This window comes from Vigna unguiculata, chromosome 10 (genome assembly GCF_004118075.2).
Source record: "Vigna unguiculata cultivar IT97K-499-35 chromosome 10, ASM411807v1, whole genome shotgun sequence".
NCBI lineage: Eukaryota > Viridiplantae > Streptophyta > Magnoliopsida > Fabales > Fabaceae > Vigna > Vigna unguiculata.
Genome location: NC_040288.1, coordinates 21362907 through 21379879, shown reverse-complemented (window position 1 = coordinate 21379879; position 16973 = coordinate 21362907). Strand labels below are relative to the sequence as shown.

Sequence of the window (16973 nt, the reverse complement as noted above, 5' to 3'; positions counted from 1 at the left end):
CTTTTTGTTTTTACTTTAACTATACTAACCTATATTATTTCGCAAAGATCATGGGCAAGAAGTTTGATTTTTCATGCTACCCATTCTCTTGTAGGGTTGTTCTAGTGATTAAGGTTAATGGAAGCTCGGGAAAGAGAAGGAAATATGCAAGTGGTTCATCAACCTAGGACAACCCGCAACCAGAAGGTGCTTCTACTTAAACCGGGAGGTACTTCTACTCAAGCTGGACCTCAACCTGAAGGTGCTTCTACTTAGGCTAGCTCTCAACCAAACACAACTATTTCATCCTCTATAATGGTTACCTCGGTCATACCAATGTCAATTGTGGCAACCTCTTCAGTTAATCCTTCATCCTAATAAGTTGTTAATCCTCTACCACACCAAGTTCTTCTTGGTAGTTTTCATATTCCCTAAGCATAGCGACCTAGAGTTCCTCTGCCCACGTTTCCCATTGACCTTATTTTTCAGAGTACTAGAGAGGGATAATTATCTCTTATTAGTCATGTCTCAACCTTCGTGCCCCATTCCCATTCTTTATAACATGTTAACATGTGGGGATGGGTACCTACACATGGAGGAATTAGTTTTCCTGTACCATATGATGCATGCAATTGGAGGAAGTAATGCTCTTAAGGAGTCTGGCCATCCTTCACTATTACCAAAGCATAATCGTTGGACATGCCACAAGAGTGGAGAACTTAACCAAGGCTCACACCAAGTTGTTGCGAAGGAGCAAATCCATATGAAAGAGATTTGTTAAGAAGGATAAGGCTCTCACATCTAAAGATCTGGAGATTTCCCAACGACCAGTCCAGGTAAAGAATTTATAGGGAAAGCTTTAAATGGCCAATGATACTCTTAAGGCCATGAAGGGTAAGAAGAAGGAAGTTGAAGATCAACTTCAAATCTTGAAGACCAATATTCAAGATGTTGAAGATCAGGTTCAAACTATGAAGGTTGTGCTTAAAAGTGCTGAAGAGGGAAAGAAGAAAGTTGAGGCTGAAGCTATTGATTTTTTTTTTTTTTGCCCAGACTCTAGATGCTTACGTTGTGGGTTGTATTAATAAAACCTAAATTAACAAAAACCCTTGAAGATATTACATTAACAAACAAAATATTTTAGCAACAAAAAAGCCTAGTCCAAGTCTATATAAAGAGACCTAGGGGACAAAAAAAGGGAGCCTCAACAACTCTAATTTTGGCAGCTACCATCCACCACATCCCTCACTTTCCTTCTGTTCCCTTTTCACATTTTCTTTCATTCATGATGTATATCATCCCATCAATGGGGTGTTAAGGTTATATGGTTGATTCCACTGTAATTTCATTATAGATTTCGAGGTTAGATTAAAATAACTTCTTTGTTCTTTTTATTATTGTCGAGGTATACATTTATCTATGTTTTTTGTTTCTGAATGAAATAAAAAACTAATGATTTTACATTCTAGATAATTAGTGAGATGTCTAAATCTATATGCATGCCAAACATATGAGTTGAATGGTTTTTAAATTCAATTGAAACTTTACTTTGATTTAATATAGAAGCTTTCATGTGATTAAATAAATTTTTACCAATATTTGAGACTTTGATTAAAGGTAATCATTCTAACTAAAATTAGTCAAAACTTTATTTTGATTGATTAAGCTTTTTATTTGGTGAGGAAATAAAGGAAAAAATTATTAGGCATAGTAAAATTTAATTGGGATTGTACTTTGGTTGAATTTACTATGGATAATCTAAAAGTTCTCACTTTTAATTGAGACCATACTTTGGTTAAAAGTGAGAACGCTGACAAATTAATTAAGAATTTACATTGATTGATTTACAAATCTATAACAATAATTAATTTAACAATAATCTTTAGATAACCGATGATGAATATATTTTGAAAGATTAGTGGAATTGACTTGTTTTACTTAGAGATGTCAAAATGGGTTTCAACCCACGAGCCAACCCGGCTCAATACAGGTTCAAGTCGGTTAGGTAGAGAAAATATCAATTTTTTTTCAAAAGTGGGTTGAACTGAACCCGGCTCACTTAATCGACAGGTTAAACGGGTTCGAGTCGGATTAAAGGTGAGTTAACCTGCAATCGACTACCAACAACAATATTAATTATTTTTTACAATTTTAAATTTTTTTTATTATAATTATTTAATATTTCTAATTATATAGGTTCACAATTTGATATTTTTAAATACTAGAATGTTGCTCAATAATATTTGAATAGTTTGTATGTTTAATTTATTTGTTTGTCAAGTTATATACATTGATACTTTAATCTTTAACTACTATCTTTATAATAATATTTTGAGAATTAGGTGAACACTTTGATTCCACTATTATAAAAAAATAAATCGAATCAATTTATTGTAATGCAATAAAATATAAAATTCATAAGTGACTCAACCCATTAACCCACCAACCCATGGTAGGGCGAACCGAGTTGTAAAATTTCTGGCTCACCAAAAAGTGAGTCGGGTTGAGCTCGCCAATTTTTAGCTCAACCCGTGGTGAGCCAACCCGTGTGAGACATGTTGACTCACTTTTCACCCCTAGTTTTACTATCATTGTTTTTAAAGTATTTTATTTACTTCCTATTTACTTTTGGCATACCAAAACCACATCTTTTCCACATACTAATATTACCCGCATTAATATTAACATGTCATAAGCAATTGCATTTTAATTATTTTAGCTGCATTTTTGTTAGTAGATTTTTTAGGCATAATATCTTTAACATATTTTTGCACATTATTCATAGTAACTGATTTTAATTGCATTAGGTTTAGATTTGTTATTTTTATCTTTTATTATTTGCATTATGTTTTATTAACCTTTTGTGTAGGATTTTATAAGAATCAATCGTTGAAAATGAATTTTGTATTCGTTGGGATACGACTCAGGGTTAACTTAACCCTATCTAGTTTGTTAACTACTAACTTGACAATACTGAAGTTGCTATAATTAAGTAGTATTAATTTGATTGTGTCAACGACAACACTATCAATATAACATGGAATAAAATGGGAAATTTACTAAATGTAATATCCAGTGTGCCTCATTAAAACCTTGCTCGACAAAACCTACACTAAAAAAAGTATAGGTGAAGGATGTAACGTCCCATTTAAATCATAACCTAATTGAATGAAACTTCACACACAATATATAAAGAGCTAAGTCATTGAGTATAAATGTCACTCCTTACAGTTATCCAAGAATACTTAAAGGGAAATACTAAGGCACACCATGATGTCATTAACAATACGAAAAAGAAGTTTAATAGAAGCCAAAATATATGCTCAAAGAGCAAGGCAATACATGGGCTACAACCCTAAAATAGAACTCAGAAATAAGAGGATCCGACCCAAGACAAGCTATGCAGCGAAATCTCCATCACTCTGATGACCTCGAGGAGTTCTCACATATGCTCACATCAATAAATTGATGATCATCGCAAAAGGAGAAAAATCACACACAAACACACAACCAAACAGAAAAGGTAAGCTAGAGCAAAAAAAAAGGTTTTATCATACAATTGCATACAGTTTAAAAGACAAAGATACATAAATCATACAAGCATGTGATGACCAACAAACCAGACACTAAACCTTAATTATCCGGATACATATAATCAGTCGAATTCACTAAATGCTTGCACTTGTGGTGGCCTCTACTGCTCAACAGAGCAAATTGCCAATGGGTCACTACAATAAATAAGATCTTTTGTGACAAAATTTTAGTGACAAATATAAATTTTATCATTAATTATACTTTCTTAGTAACTAATTTTATATTTGTCACAAATAACATTAACAATAGTAACAAAATTAAAAAGTTGTCACAATAAATATAAAATTAATAGTGATAAATATTAAATTCGTCACTGGTTATATATTATATCTAATCATTTATAATTTATCATAATTTTTTTAAATGATAAAATATACATGTCACAAATAACTATTTAATAATTAAAGATGTCATGCGATAGAATTATTTTTATTTTAAAAAATATAATTAATAAAAAAGTATGAATGTTTAATAATTAATAATAATAATATAATATTAATTTTTATTATGATGATAACATTCCAACTGTTAAAAAAAGTAAATTATTTTTATTTTATAACAATGTAATTAATAGTCGAGAATATAAAATTTGTAAGTATTTATATATAAATTGTCATTATTTTTAATTTATTAAAAATGACAAAATATACTTGTCACATTACTTATTAATATAAATATGATAAAAGTATTTTTTTTATAAGAATATAATTAATAATACATTTATTTAATTTTTGTAAATTAAGAATGATCATATAATATTAATTGTTCTTTCACTATATAACTTTATAATCACTAATTTTGTTATCCTAATGTATTAAAGTATCTATTAATTCATATTTTTATTATTATTATTATTATTATTATTATTATTATATAATAAATAACATGTCCACTTCAAATTAAATTTAACATTTAAATAGTTAAACAGGTAGATGGATAAAAATAAATAAATACGTAACCTTTATTAATCTAGATAATCAAAATAATAAACATAACTAATAAGAAAGTTTGTTTTACAAAGAGTATAAAATAATAATCAATTATCATCACTATCATCTTCCTCAATAATATTATTTTCTTCATCCTCTAATAAATTAATAGTTTCATCTTTCTTCGTCATCGTCAGAAATAACCTTCATAGGTATCATTGGATTTTCATTAGTTGTAAATTGAACTAAGTCATTTCTGTACAATGGAAAATCATGTTTCTGTGACACATTAGATATCAACCACTGTCTTCGATATATCACTCATATCACATGTTTGTTGAATTAATTTTGTTTATTTCAATATATTATACTTGGAACTTAAATTTAAAATAATTTTTAAAATAATTTTTTTTATTGTAATTGGATCTCTCATTAAGGAAAATAATTTAATTTTTAAATTTTAACAAATATTTAAATAAATGATATCTTTTATTTTAATTCTATCTTTAAGAGAGAGAAATTAATATATAAATTTAACAATTATTTAAATAAATAATAAAAAAAATAACAATATCTGAATCAATATTTGGTAAAAACAAATAATAACACTAACATACCAAATGTTGATATGGTTGAACTACATCATCTACGTAATGTTTAAATTTTAAAAAATATGTAAATAAATATATCTTCTACTTTAATTCTATCTTTAAGAGAGAAAAAATAATATATACATTTAACAATTATTTAAATCAAAAAATAAAAAAATAAATGAATTAATATTTGATAGAAGCAAATAATAACAACAACCTAATTAAATTGTTAATATGGGTTAACTGTATAATTTCCGTAATGTTTAAATTTTAAAAAATATTTAAATAAATGATATTTTTTACTTTAATTATATCTTTAAGAGAGAGAAAATAATATATAAATTTATCGATTAATTAAATAAATAATGAAAAAAACAAAAATAGCTGAATCAATATTCAATAGAAAAAATAATAATAATACTAACCTGATCAAATTGTTGATATTGTAGAACTATATCATTTCCGGATAATTGTCTTGGAGCTAGACGCTTTTCTTTAGTACCATCGAAAGCTTTGGCATTATTTCTCCAAGAATGTTGAAGTGACAAAAATCGACGACTTCTCATATAACAAATTTTTTTCCATTTGGTAAACTTAAGGATCATGTATCCTCGTTACAACAAGGGCATGCAAATTTTCCTTTAGTACTCCATCCCAATAGATTTCCATATGTGGGAAAATCATTAATAGTCCACAAAATTGATGCATGTAATTGAAATGTTTCTTTCATTGACGCGTCATATGTCTTTACACCTTTTTCCCACAATTCTTTTAATTCATCAATCAAAGGTTGTAAATATACATCAATGTCATTACGAGGAGCTTTAGGACCCGGAATAAGTGTTGACATTATAAAATAAGAATCCTTCATGCACATCCAAGGTGGCAAATTGTAAGGAATTAAAACAACGGGCCACACACTATATGAAGTACTCATGTTTCCAAATGGATTAAAACCATCACTTGCTAGGTCAAGTCTAACATTGCATGAATCTTATGCAAATGATGGATATTCTAAGTCAAAAATTTTCCAAGCAATAGAATCAGCTGGATGTCTCATTTTCTCGTCTTCATAAAAAGGCCTATCTTTGTGCCACCTCATTTCTTTTGCAATATCAGGTGATACATATAGTTGTTGTAACCTTGGAGCTAAAGGGAAATAACGCATAACTTTGTGGGGTAACTTGTTATTCAAATCTTTATATCGAGGAAATTTACAGGTTAGACATGATGTTGATTTCAAATAATCACCTCGAAAAAGAATGCAATCATTTACACAAGCATATATTTTTGTGTAATCATGTCCAAGTTCACAAATAACTTTTCGAGCCTCAAAATAAGAGGCATGATATTTCCCTTTCTTCATAGTATTCTTTATTTTGGAGTGCACATCTGAATTCGCCCAAGAAACATATGCTCAAACTGCTAGAAACATTGGGTCGCATAGGATCATTGGAGCTGCCTTTTAAAGTAGGCCAATAAAAGAAACCATATAGAATTGGGCCACAAAAGCTCAAATAGATTATAGAAGAAAATGGTCCTAAAATATAAAGCCCAAAATGAAAACGTTTATACACATTTCTACATTTATTTCACTATTTAAAAATAAGGAAAATGAATATGGACCTAGTCATTGGCTCATGCTACAAGCTCTTAGGGTGATTTCCATCACCACTAAGAATGACAACAGGGCAGGACGATAACAAGTTTCACTATCATATACCCATTCCTAAAAGAAAAAAAATGCATGTATTTTTTGTGATTTTGGTTTATATTTGAAGTTTAACATCTTTTGGATTGTATTTAGATTCTATTGAAGTTTATTTACATTTTAATCATAATTATAATTTAGTTTTTTTTTAAGATGGAAGAAAGAAATTGTATTTTTTTTAATTAAGTGAGCTAATGAGCCAACCCGTTTAACTCATCAACCTATGGTGGGTTGGGCCGAGTTTGAATTTTTTTTGACTCGCTAATAAGTGAGCCAGGTTGGGTTAGATCACTAAGTGGTCAACTCGTGGTGGGTTGGGTCGGGTTACTCGTTTTGACAACTCTACCCACACCCAAATCCAACGAGTATCAAGTTTTTGTCCCATTCCCATCCCTACCAAGTGATGGGTATATACTTGTTCCCGTACCCATACCCGTTTTCTTACTATTTCAATATCAATTAATTAATTTTTATAAAATAATAAAAAGTTACAGTAAAGGAAACATTAAATTATTAAATATTCAATATTAAAATGAATGTTGTTTGTTCAATATCAAATATTTAAAAATAAATTATATTATAATTATATACGTTTCAAATTAGAATACCAAATAACATTTCGTGAAAACCAAAACATTTATTAAATTTGCAAACATTAAGGAAACCTAGTTGATTAAATTTAAAAATATTTTTAAAAAAGTATGAAAGAAAAATAAATATTTAAATTAAAAATTATTTTAAATGTTTATTTATTTCAATTTTTTAAACTCTAATGAAATCTCTTTTTCTATATACTAATAAAAGTTATATTACATCACTTGAAAAAAATCATACAAAGAACAAAGATTAAACTAATAATAATAAAATGGATTAATACCTAATTTGGTCCTCTAATTTCATTGGAATTTTAAAAAAGACCCATAATATTTTATTTGTTCAATTTAGTCCTCCAATTTTAAAAAATGTTTAATTTGGTCTTTTTCGTTAAATTGACGTTAACACTGTATCTGTACAGTGCCACGTGTCATGTTACTATCATGTGACCGTGTTTATTTTTAATTTATTTCCCTTATTTATAATTTTGATTCAATTTGGTCATCTTTTTCTAAAAAAGGTTAAAATACTCCGTTAGTCCTCGTTTCTGTACCAAAATCTCAATTTGGTCATTGTATTTTTATTAGTCTCAATTAGGTCCACATTTTTGTAGATCAGAAACAATTAAGTCATTTCCGTTAGTATAGAACTAACAACGTTAAGTTGGTGCCACGTGTTAGTTCCTCGTTTTTTTGAATTTTTTGAATTTTTTTGAATTATTTTTTAAATTATTTTTAATTTTTTTTAAAATTTTATGCCACGTGTCACGTTTGTAGTGTGCCACATGTCAATCTAATATGGTGACACCTGTCAAATTATTGTATGAATCTCAATTTGGTCATCATATTTGTTAATTTGATTTGATTTCAGTCCCAAATTTTTTTATAAAAATTTAATTTCATATGCTCCAAATTTAGATCAAATTTAATTTTTATATAAATTTAATGATGATACTTTTATTACAAGTGATATTTCTATCACATATTTTTAACAATATTTAATTTATTTAAATTTATATTTTACATTAAACTTTATTTAAATTTTATTTTAAAATTATAAATATATAGATTAATAAATTATATTTGAAATATTTGTATAATATTATATATCAACAATTTTTTAGAGTTGGCTTAAAAATAACAATTTTATAAATTCAAATGTAAAATTTTAAAACAATTTTATAACAAATTAAAATAAATATATTTAAAATTTTAATATTAAATACAATTAATATTATTAAAATATTTAATAAAAATATCAATTTTAATAAAAATAATCATAATATTATATAAAAGTAAAATTTGGTCTAAATTTGGAGCGTCTGAAATTGAAAATTTTTAAAAAATTTTGGGACTGAAATCAAATCAAATTAATAAATATGAGGACGAAATTGAGATTCATACGATAATTTGACACATGTCACCATATTAGATTGACACGTGACACACTACATACATGACATGTGGCATAAATATTTTAAAAAAAAATTAAATTCAAAAAATCCAAAAAATTCAAAAAAACGAGGAGCTTACACATGGCACTTACTTAACGGTGTTAGTTCTATACTAACGGAAATGACCTAATTGTTACTAATTTACAAAAATGTGGACCTAATTAAGATTAATAAAAATACGAGGACCAAATTGAGATTTTGGTACAAAAACGAGGACCAATGGAGTATTTTAACCTTTACAAAATGAAGCAATTCGGTCCCTCTCCAATTTGAGACCAAATTAGTAATTAAACTTAATTATAACTTATATATACATTTATATATGCATTTTCATTAGTGCATGAGAGATTTGACTTTGAGAGCTTTTGTTGACTTGATCGTTGGGTAACCCCTCATGTTCTATCAAGTATATGGTGATGAAGGCATGGCAAATATGACCGAGGAAAGATTGTGGTAAGATGAGGTTTGAGTCCCATAATAATCTAATGTTGTTCATGCAGGAACACTTTTCAAATATCAACTTAGTCAATGATTAATATATAACGAAAATGTTTTAGTGAAATGAAAGAGTTCTTCACATGAAACAAACATTAATAATAATATAATAAAAAAGAAATTTTTTTTTATATTACCTAATAAATGAAATGTTTATACTATCGAACAATTAAATTGATAATGGTAAACATTCTCACGTGAAAAGAAAATATACAATAAATAAAAATATTAAAAAAGGGTAAAAATATTCAATTGTGAGACATAAAAAATATTTAATTGACATGCATCGTTTGAACATAATTGCATAAAAGTTATGATAAGATGAGAAATGTATTAGAGATAAGAATGAATTTCATGACAAACAAAATAATAAGAAGAAATAAAAAATAAAAAGTATGTGTGTGTGTGTGTATATATATATATATATATATAAGATTACTTAGACAATGAATATTTTAAATATTTAAACGGGGATCAGGATGTGGTGGAGACAGATATGGGGACAGGTAATAGATATGTACATCCCACCATACCCAATTAATGTAAAGATTTTCCGTCAAAACAAGAACGAATTCGGTAATACCCATAACATACTCCATGTTATAATATGTATTTGTAGGCTTTCTTAGGCCTATTATATGATAACAAATATAATAACAGACATCATAAGATGATATATCTTTAAGGAAAATTATATTTTGACTCTCATTTTTTGACTCTCGTTACTGCCTGATGTGGTTTTAATGTGGATTATTGATTCTTTCAAAGAGAAAGATAGTGGTACATTAATCAATGACCCACATTAAACTATGTTAAGGAGTAAAGGATGAGAATCAAGAGATGAGAATCAACATATGAGAGTCATAATATCACTGTCCCATCTTTAAATATAATCGAAATATCTCCTTTCCTTATATTTAGGAAGGTCATTATTTCATGAAGATCTCATACTTGCATCTAATATTTATTATGACTATTTTGGATTTGACATTGATAATGACCTAGGCCGGATAGGTGTATATATATATATATAATCTATTTAAATTATAAAATTTTATAAAAAAAACCTTAAATGCTTAAATTTATCATGACAGTAAAAATCACACTCAGCTCTAACTTTGTTATTCTTATTCTTGACATGCTCAATGATTCTTATGCAAAAATAAAGGAAACGGATAAGATGATGGTTAATAGATGAACCAAAGTATAAACAACCCTTTCTACAACTTTCAAGTCTATTGTCATTCATCCTTGCGCCTTCTGAACCACATCGCCAATTCACCTCAGTAGTGATGACTTTGAGACTTAAGGGGAACATTTACGGATTTTACAGCTTCATATTACACTATAATTATGCTCTTCTAACGTAGTCTTTCATACATAACTTAAAATACATGTTACATACATGCATATGTTTTAATATTTGGTGTTTCAGTCATTGTATTTCTCACGAATCCCATGCTTTACCCGCTGAAAAAATATCAATGCTGCACCAGATAAATTTATAGGTACATTATTATTTTTTTAATTTTCGAAACACCAAATAGATTAACTAGAATAAACCCACGAAAAAAAGCATTAGATTTTTTTGTCCAAATCCACAGTCGGAGCCACACAGCATCGAACCAGCACCACAAATTCCCACGTACAGCGATCACAGTCAGGAACCTTAGCGGGTCCACAAACAGAGTCCACGTCAGCACCTCCAGATAAACATTACGATAAGTGCAACCCTCATCTCCACCGTTAGATGGATACTCTCAGGGATCCAACGCTTCAAAATCCCCACTCGCGGATTATCCAATCTCCCACCTCTCATCAAATATATCTCCCATCCCTCTCTCTCACACCAACCACTAACTCTACCAAGCACCACAACTCTCTCACCACCGCGCACGTTAGCACAAACTCATGGCCACCGCAACGGCTACAGCAGCGGCAACGTCCTCCTTCATGGGGACGCGCCTCCTGGACGCGCATTCTGGGTCGGGGCGGATCCAGGCGCGATTCGGGTTCGGGTCAAAGAAGAAGGCCGCGCCCAAGAAGGTGTCGAAGGGCCCGGGCACGGACAGGCCGTTGTGGTACCCCGGCGCGAAGGCACCGGAGTGGCTGGACGGAAGCCTTGTCGGTGACTACGGGTTCGACCCGTTCGGGCTCGGGAAGCCCGCGGAGTATTTGCAGTTTGAGCTGGACTCGCTGGACCAGAACCTGGCGAAGAACGAGGCCGGGATCATCATCGGAACCAGGACCGAGGCTGCGGACGTGAAGTCCACGCCGTTCCAGCCCTACAGCGAGGTCTTCGGCCTCCAGAGGTTCCGTGAGTGCGAGCTCATCCACGGACGCTGGGCCATGCTCGCCACGCTCGGAGCCCTCTCCGTCGAGTGGCTCACCGGTGTCACATGGCAGGACGCCGGCAAGGTACGGTTCTCTGCTGTTGCTTCTTCTCCACATAACAATCATTTCCTTCCAATGCACTTTTAGAGGATCTTTGCTAGAAAAATTTTCAACCTTAAGTATGAAAATAAAAATAAAAAAAGAAGTTAAATGATCTTGCTAAAATTAATTTATGAAAAATTAAAAGTATAGAAACATGATTGCAAAATTAGTAAATTAATTTACGAGAAAACTTGTTTTAATTTTTTCATTTCTCATAGAAGCAAAACTTATTATGACAAATCTTTTCATAATATTTTTAAGAAATATATTGAATTTCTTTTAAATTTAAAATAACTTATAAATAAATATAAAAGGATTTCCCCGAATTAGTTTTAATTTACATGTAGAAATTTATACTATATCCAGACAAGTTTATACAGAGCATGATATTACGCACATTACTCTTATGATGTAGTTGGTTGCATAAATCACAGAACCTTATCATATTTAGATCTAAAACATTTGTTATTCATTGTAATTCGTATGAATTTTCTAGATTAAGAATCAGGCATGAGATATGATGAATAAGTAACAAGATTCGAGTGGCTTGTAAGATCTACATGAATTTGGATCAGTAGAAAACGAGTTCATGAAAATGAATTAGCAGAAAGTGTTGACAGAAGTTTTCCTTGACAAGAGAGAAGTAATAGAAGTTTATTATGATAATTCTGTTTACTTCCTTACAAAGAATGATAATAGAAACTAACATGAGAGAATTATATTCAACAATTTCGAATGTTTCTGCATGGTTTTGGTGTGTAACCTTTAGTTTCTGCACGAGAAAAATGAAAGACACTTCTTCATGGTTTGGTTTTAAGGTGGAGCTAGTAGAAGGATCATCATACCTTGGGCAACCACTTCCATTCTCAATCACGACATTGATTTGGATCGAGGTTCTGGTAATTGGGTACATAGAGTTTCAGAGGAATGCAGAGCTTGACCCAGAAAAGAGACTGTACCCAGGTGGCAGCTACTTCGACCCTCTTGGTTTGGCCTCAGACCCAGAGAAGAAAGCCACTCTTCAATTGGCAGAGATCAAGCACGCACGTCTTGCAATGGTGGGCTTCTTGGGCTTTGCAGTCCAAGCTGCTGCCACTGGCAAGGGCCCACTCAACAACTGGGCCACTCACTTGAGTGACCCACTTCACACAACCATCATTGACACCTTCTCGTCATCTTAAGAGAAAAAGTCTTGTGCCTCGTGGCCATATTGTAAACGTCTTTCGGCTTTGGGTTGTAATTAATCAAACATTTCACTTATAGCTGAAGTAGTACTTGTGAAACTGGTAACTTGAATTGGAGAGGCTTAGTAGAGTTCTTCTGCTTCATCGTAAAATGTTCTTCTCCTGTTACTGTTAATTAAGAACGAAGGAGGGCCAAAAATACTGATAAAATTTAAATTACCATGCAAGGTAAGGACAGGAAAATGGTTTCAGGCTATATTGCAGATTTTAGTTTGTTTATTTGATGAGTTTGAGTCTGGATAACCACTTACTAAAGTTTGTCACAATGGTTTTTAATTGTTAAAGAGCCAATTCACAAAATCTACTGCATCTAATACTACGTTTTCATTACATTAAGCAACCGCATAATATATGAAATAGCATGGGTTAATGTGTTTGGGATTAATTGTGGATTGAACACATGATACAATTGATTAATGATATTTTATTGATAAATACTAATGGCTCGATGGTAGACAATGGTCCTTCACTTTTTATTAAGGAAAAGGTTGTAACTAGTTTTTTTGTTTTTTCACTTAAATAATATACATGAATTCAAAAATTACCTATATATAGATAATACATTTTTTAAGTTAGATGGACAAACATTTAAAACAATATTTCCTATATAGGAGTGTTACGGAATTGGCTCAATATACGAAGTATATAAAAGAGAGAAAATAGAAATATATATTTGCTGTGTTATTAATGAAGTTGAGATATTGCTGATAAAAAAAATTTAATGAAGTTGAGATGATTGAGTTTCTTCAACTAATTTCTTATAATGAAATGGAATGAACGATGATGGGTTGGAATTAATAAATAAATAAATTTAATTTTGCGATTATGTGAAATATAATTCTAGGTCTAAATATAATTTAATAAAGGAAAAATATGTTTTTTGTCCCTGAAGTTTGACCTTAATCTGGAAATGGTCACTGATCACAATTTTGTCATTGTTTCGTCCCTTCATTTTCAAAATAATTATTTTTAGTCCCTATTTCTGGATATCGTTAAATATTACAAACTACATGTTATGTGTTATTTATTTTTTTTATAAAATAAAAAACTAGCATCGACCTAATCGACACTTTTCACAAAAATGAAAAAAAAAATGTTTTTGATCTCTGAAGTTTGAACCTAATTTGGAAATGGTTTTTGGTAAAAACTTTGTTATTGTTTGGTCCTTGCACATCATTATTAATACATAATAATGATATTACTACTACTACTACTATTATTATTATTATTATTATTATTATATAATTAATAATAATATTATTATTATTATGTATTAATAATAATATTTATTATTAATAATATATAATAACAACACTAGTATATAATTGTTATTAATATTATTAACAATTAACAAAAATTATATATTAATATATAAGTAATAATATTAATATTATTATTATTATATACTCTTATTAATTAATAATATTACTAATATTAATAATCAATAATAATATTGAGAGTAAATAATAATAATGTTACTATTAGTAATATATAATAATAATTAATAATAATAATTATATATTATTAATAATAATATTAATAATAAATAATAATATTAATTATTATTAATATTATTATCGATATAATAATATTATTAATTATTAATTATTGTTAATTATATATTAATATTATCATTATTAATATATAATTATTATTAATATTAATACTAATAATAGTTATAATATTAATAATAATATATAATAATAATATTATTAAAAATTATATAATTATTATATAATAATATTATTATTATATAATATTATTTTTATTAACAGTAAGATTATTATTATTATATATTAATAATGATTTTGAATGTACAAGATCAAATTATGACCAAGTTTTGACCAGAGACTATGTTCAAATTAAGTTCAAATTTTAGGGATAAAAAACATATATGTTTTTCAATTTTCGTGAAAAGCATCGATTAGGGCGACGCTAGTTTTTTATTTTATAAAAAAAATTAAATAGCATGTAGAACGCCTTTTATTATTTGTAATACTGTACAAAAAGTTATGATTTTAAAAGTGCAGGGACCAAACAATGACTAAGTTTCGACTAAGGACCATTTTCAAATTAAGATCAAACTTCAAAGACCAAAAGTATATATTTTTCTTTAATAAAATAAATATATTTATTAATTATTGTAAGAAATTATTCTTTAAAAATTAACTATAACAAATTTGATGGAACACCAAAATATTTTTCATGGGCCTTGAGTACTTAAAGAATAGTTATATGATTAACTTTATAATGTGTTTGAACTCGAATTATATAGATATGATTATTAAAAGCACTAGTTCAAAAGGACATTGCAACGATACTAGTTAACTACATTTCTTGTGCCAACTAGCAAAATAAAAATGTGGTGGCATACTCATAAATAATGTAACTTTTTTTTTTATGACGGATCATCCACTAGCCGTCATTAAATTCATTAAAAGGTTAAATGACAACAGTTTTCCTATCGCCCATCGATAAAAATGTTCAAAAACAATGATGGTTTTGCGATTAACCATTGTTGTATAGTCGTTACTTAAAATCATATACTCATCTTTCACTTGAATACTCATAAAATATCATATATTGACTTGAACGTCGGAGTCCTTGTAGTTGGACTTCCCCCCTCGTGTCAACTCAGAGGTTGAATCCGCCTTAGAGATCAGGCCAGTCCACCACGGAACAACCCGACTCATTTTCGGTTAGAAAATGTTTAAATTTTATTTGGATTTTTAATTAATTTTAAATCAAATCCAATTTAAATTTTATATTGATTCGAGTGCCTTTATGAAAAAAAAAAATGGAACGATATCAAATCGTAAAGAACCTTGGTCCTAAGTGCAACAAGGTGAGAAATAAAAGGAGCAAATATAGTATAAGGGGCCATAAAACTATATTTTTTATTGATTGAGTTTTAATAATCTTATTTCTCTCACCCTCTTTAACTAGGTACGTACTATCACCGCATAATTTTACACCAAATGTGGTGTTGCATTACAATTGTAGACGCAAACACATGCATAAGTATTATTAATATTGTCGCGAATGCATTGTCCAAACGGTTGTGAGTTTTTAAACATGTTGAAGCAATCCGATCCACATTGTTGGAGGGTGCAATTTGTGGGCTGTAACACTTTTTGACATCTTTGTGCACCTGCTTCGCTTGTTCTTGAAATAACTGAAAAATGTAAGATAGAATTAGAATAGATCATTCATCAGTGAACAATTTAACATTGAATAGGATGTTAGCAAAATGTTAGAATATGAGAAATTATCAAACCTGAAATGATAAGGATAAAGGCAAGTATGTGTGAAAAGAAAAACTTAGTCATTTCTAACAAGTGTGGTATATCAAAAGAAATAAAATTTATTCTCAATAGGTTTGATTGACATGCAGTTGTTTGTTTAAATAGAGTCAAAAATCTCTTTGAACTCCTAAAAAATTGGGGTGGAGTGGAACAATATACTTTGTAGTAATTAATTTATTTTTTGTTATGTATTAATTATATGAAGTTATATTATACATTATATATTTTGTCAATCTTAATTATATATTAATTAAATTTAATAAATACATTATATTTCATTTATTATATTTTAATTGATTATATATTTTAATATATATATATATATATATATATATATATATATTTATTTAGAGTATAGAAGTTATATATTCATTAATTAGTTACATATATTAAACTTAATAAATATATTATATTTTCAAATAAGTTCACATTAGATATAAATGTTGTTACATGAATATTTTATAAATAAAAATAAATAAAAAAAAGAAAAAGAAAAGAAAATTATGGAGATCACATCAAACTCATGATAAAATTACATTACACTTATAAGAAAATTACTTTGAACTCCATGGCGTCATAGAAAAATCTCTTTGAACTCCTTGAAAATTGGGATAGAGCAATTGTGTTTATAGTAATTAAT

General features: G+C 28.8%; 1 protein-coding gene across 1 annotated transcript; it reads left to right on the top strand.

Annotated features, from left to right (window-relative positions):
• The first annotated feature begins 11188 nt into the window (after positions 1-11188).
• On the top strand, positions 11189-13211 carry LOC114167102 (chlorophyll a-b binding protein CP29.2, chloroplastic-like). The gene is made up of 2 exons (XM_028052054.1): positions 11189-11766; positions 12603-13211. Exons 1-2 carry the CDS (start codon positions 11260-11262, stop codon positions 12963-12965), a joined length of 870 nt encoding a protein of 289 aa, XP_027907855.1. The 5' UTR covers positions 11189-11259; the 3' UTR covers positions 12966-13211.
• The last annotated feature ends 3762 nt before the right edge of the window (positions 13212-16973 follow it).

Excerpts from the sequence above, each read along its gene's own strand:
- LOC114167102 (XM_028052054.1), top strand. The coding sequence starts at position 11,260 with ATGGCCACCGCAACGGCTACAGCAGCGGCAACGTCCTCCTTCATGGGG. Across the intron at positions 11,767-12,602 it reads CATGGCAGGACGCCGGCAAG|GTGGAGCTAGTAGAAGGATC; the intron begins GTACGGTTCTCT and ends TTTGGTTTTAAG.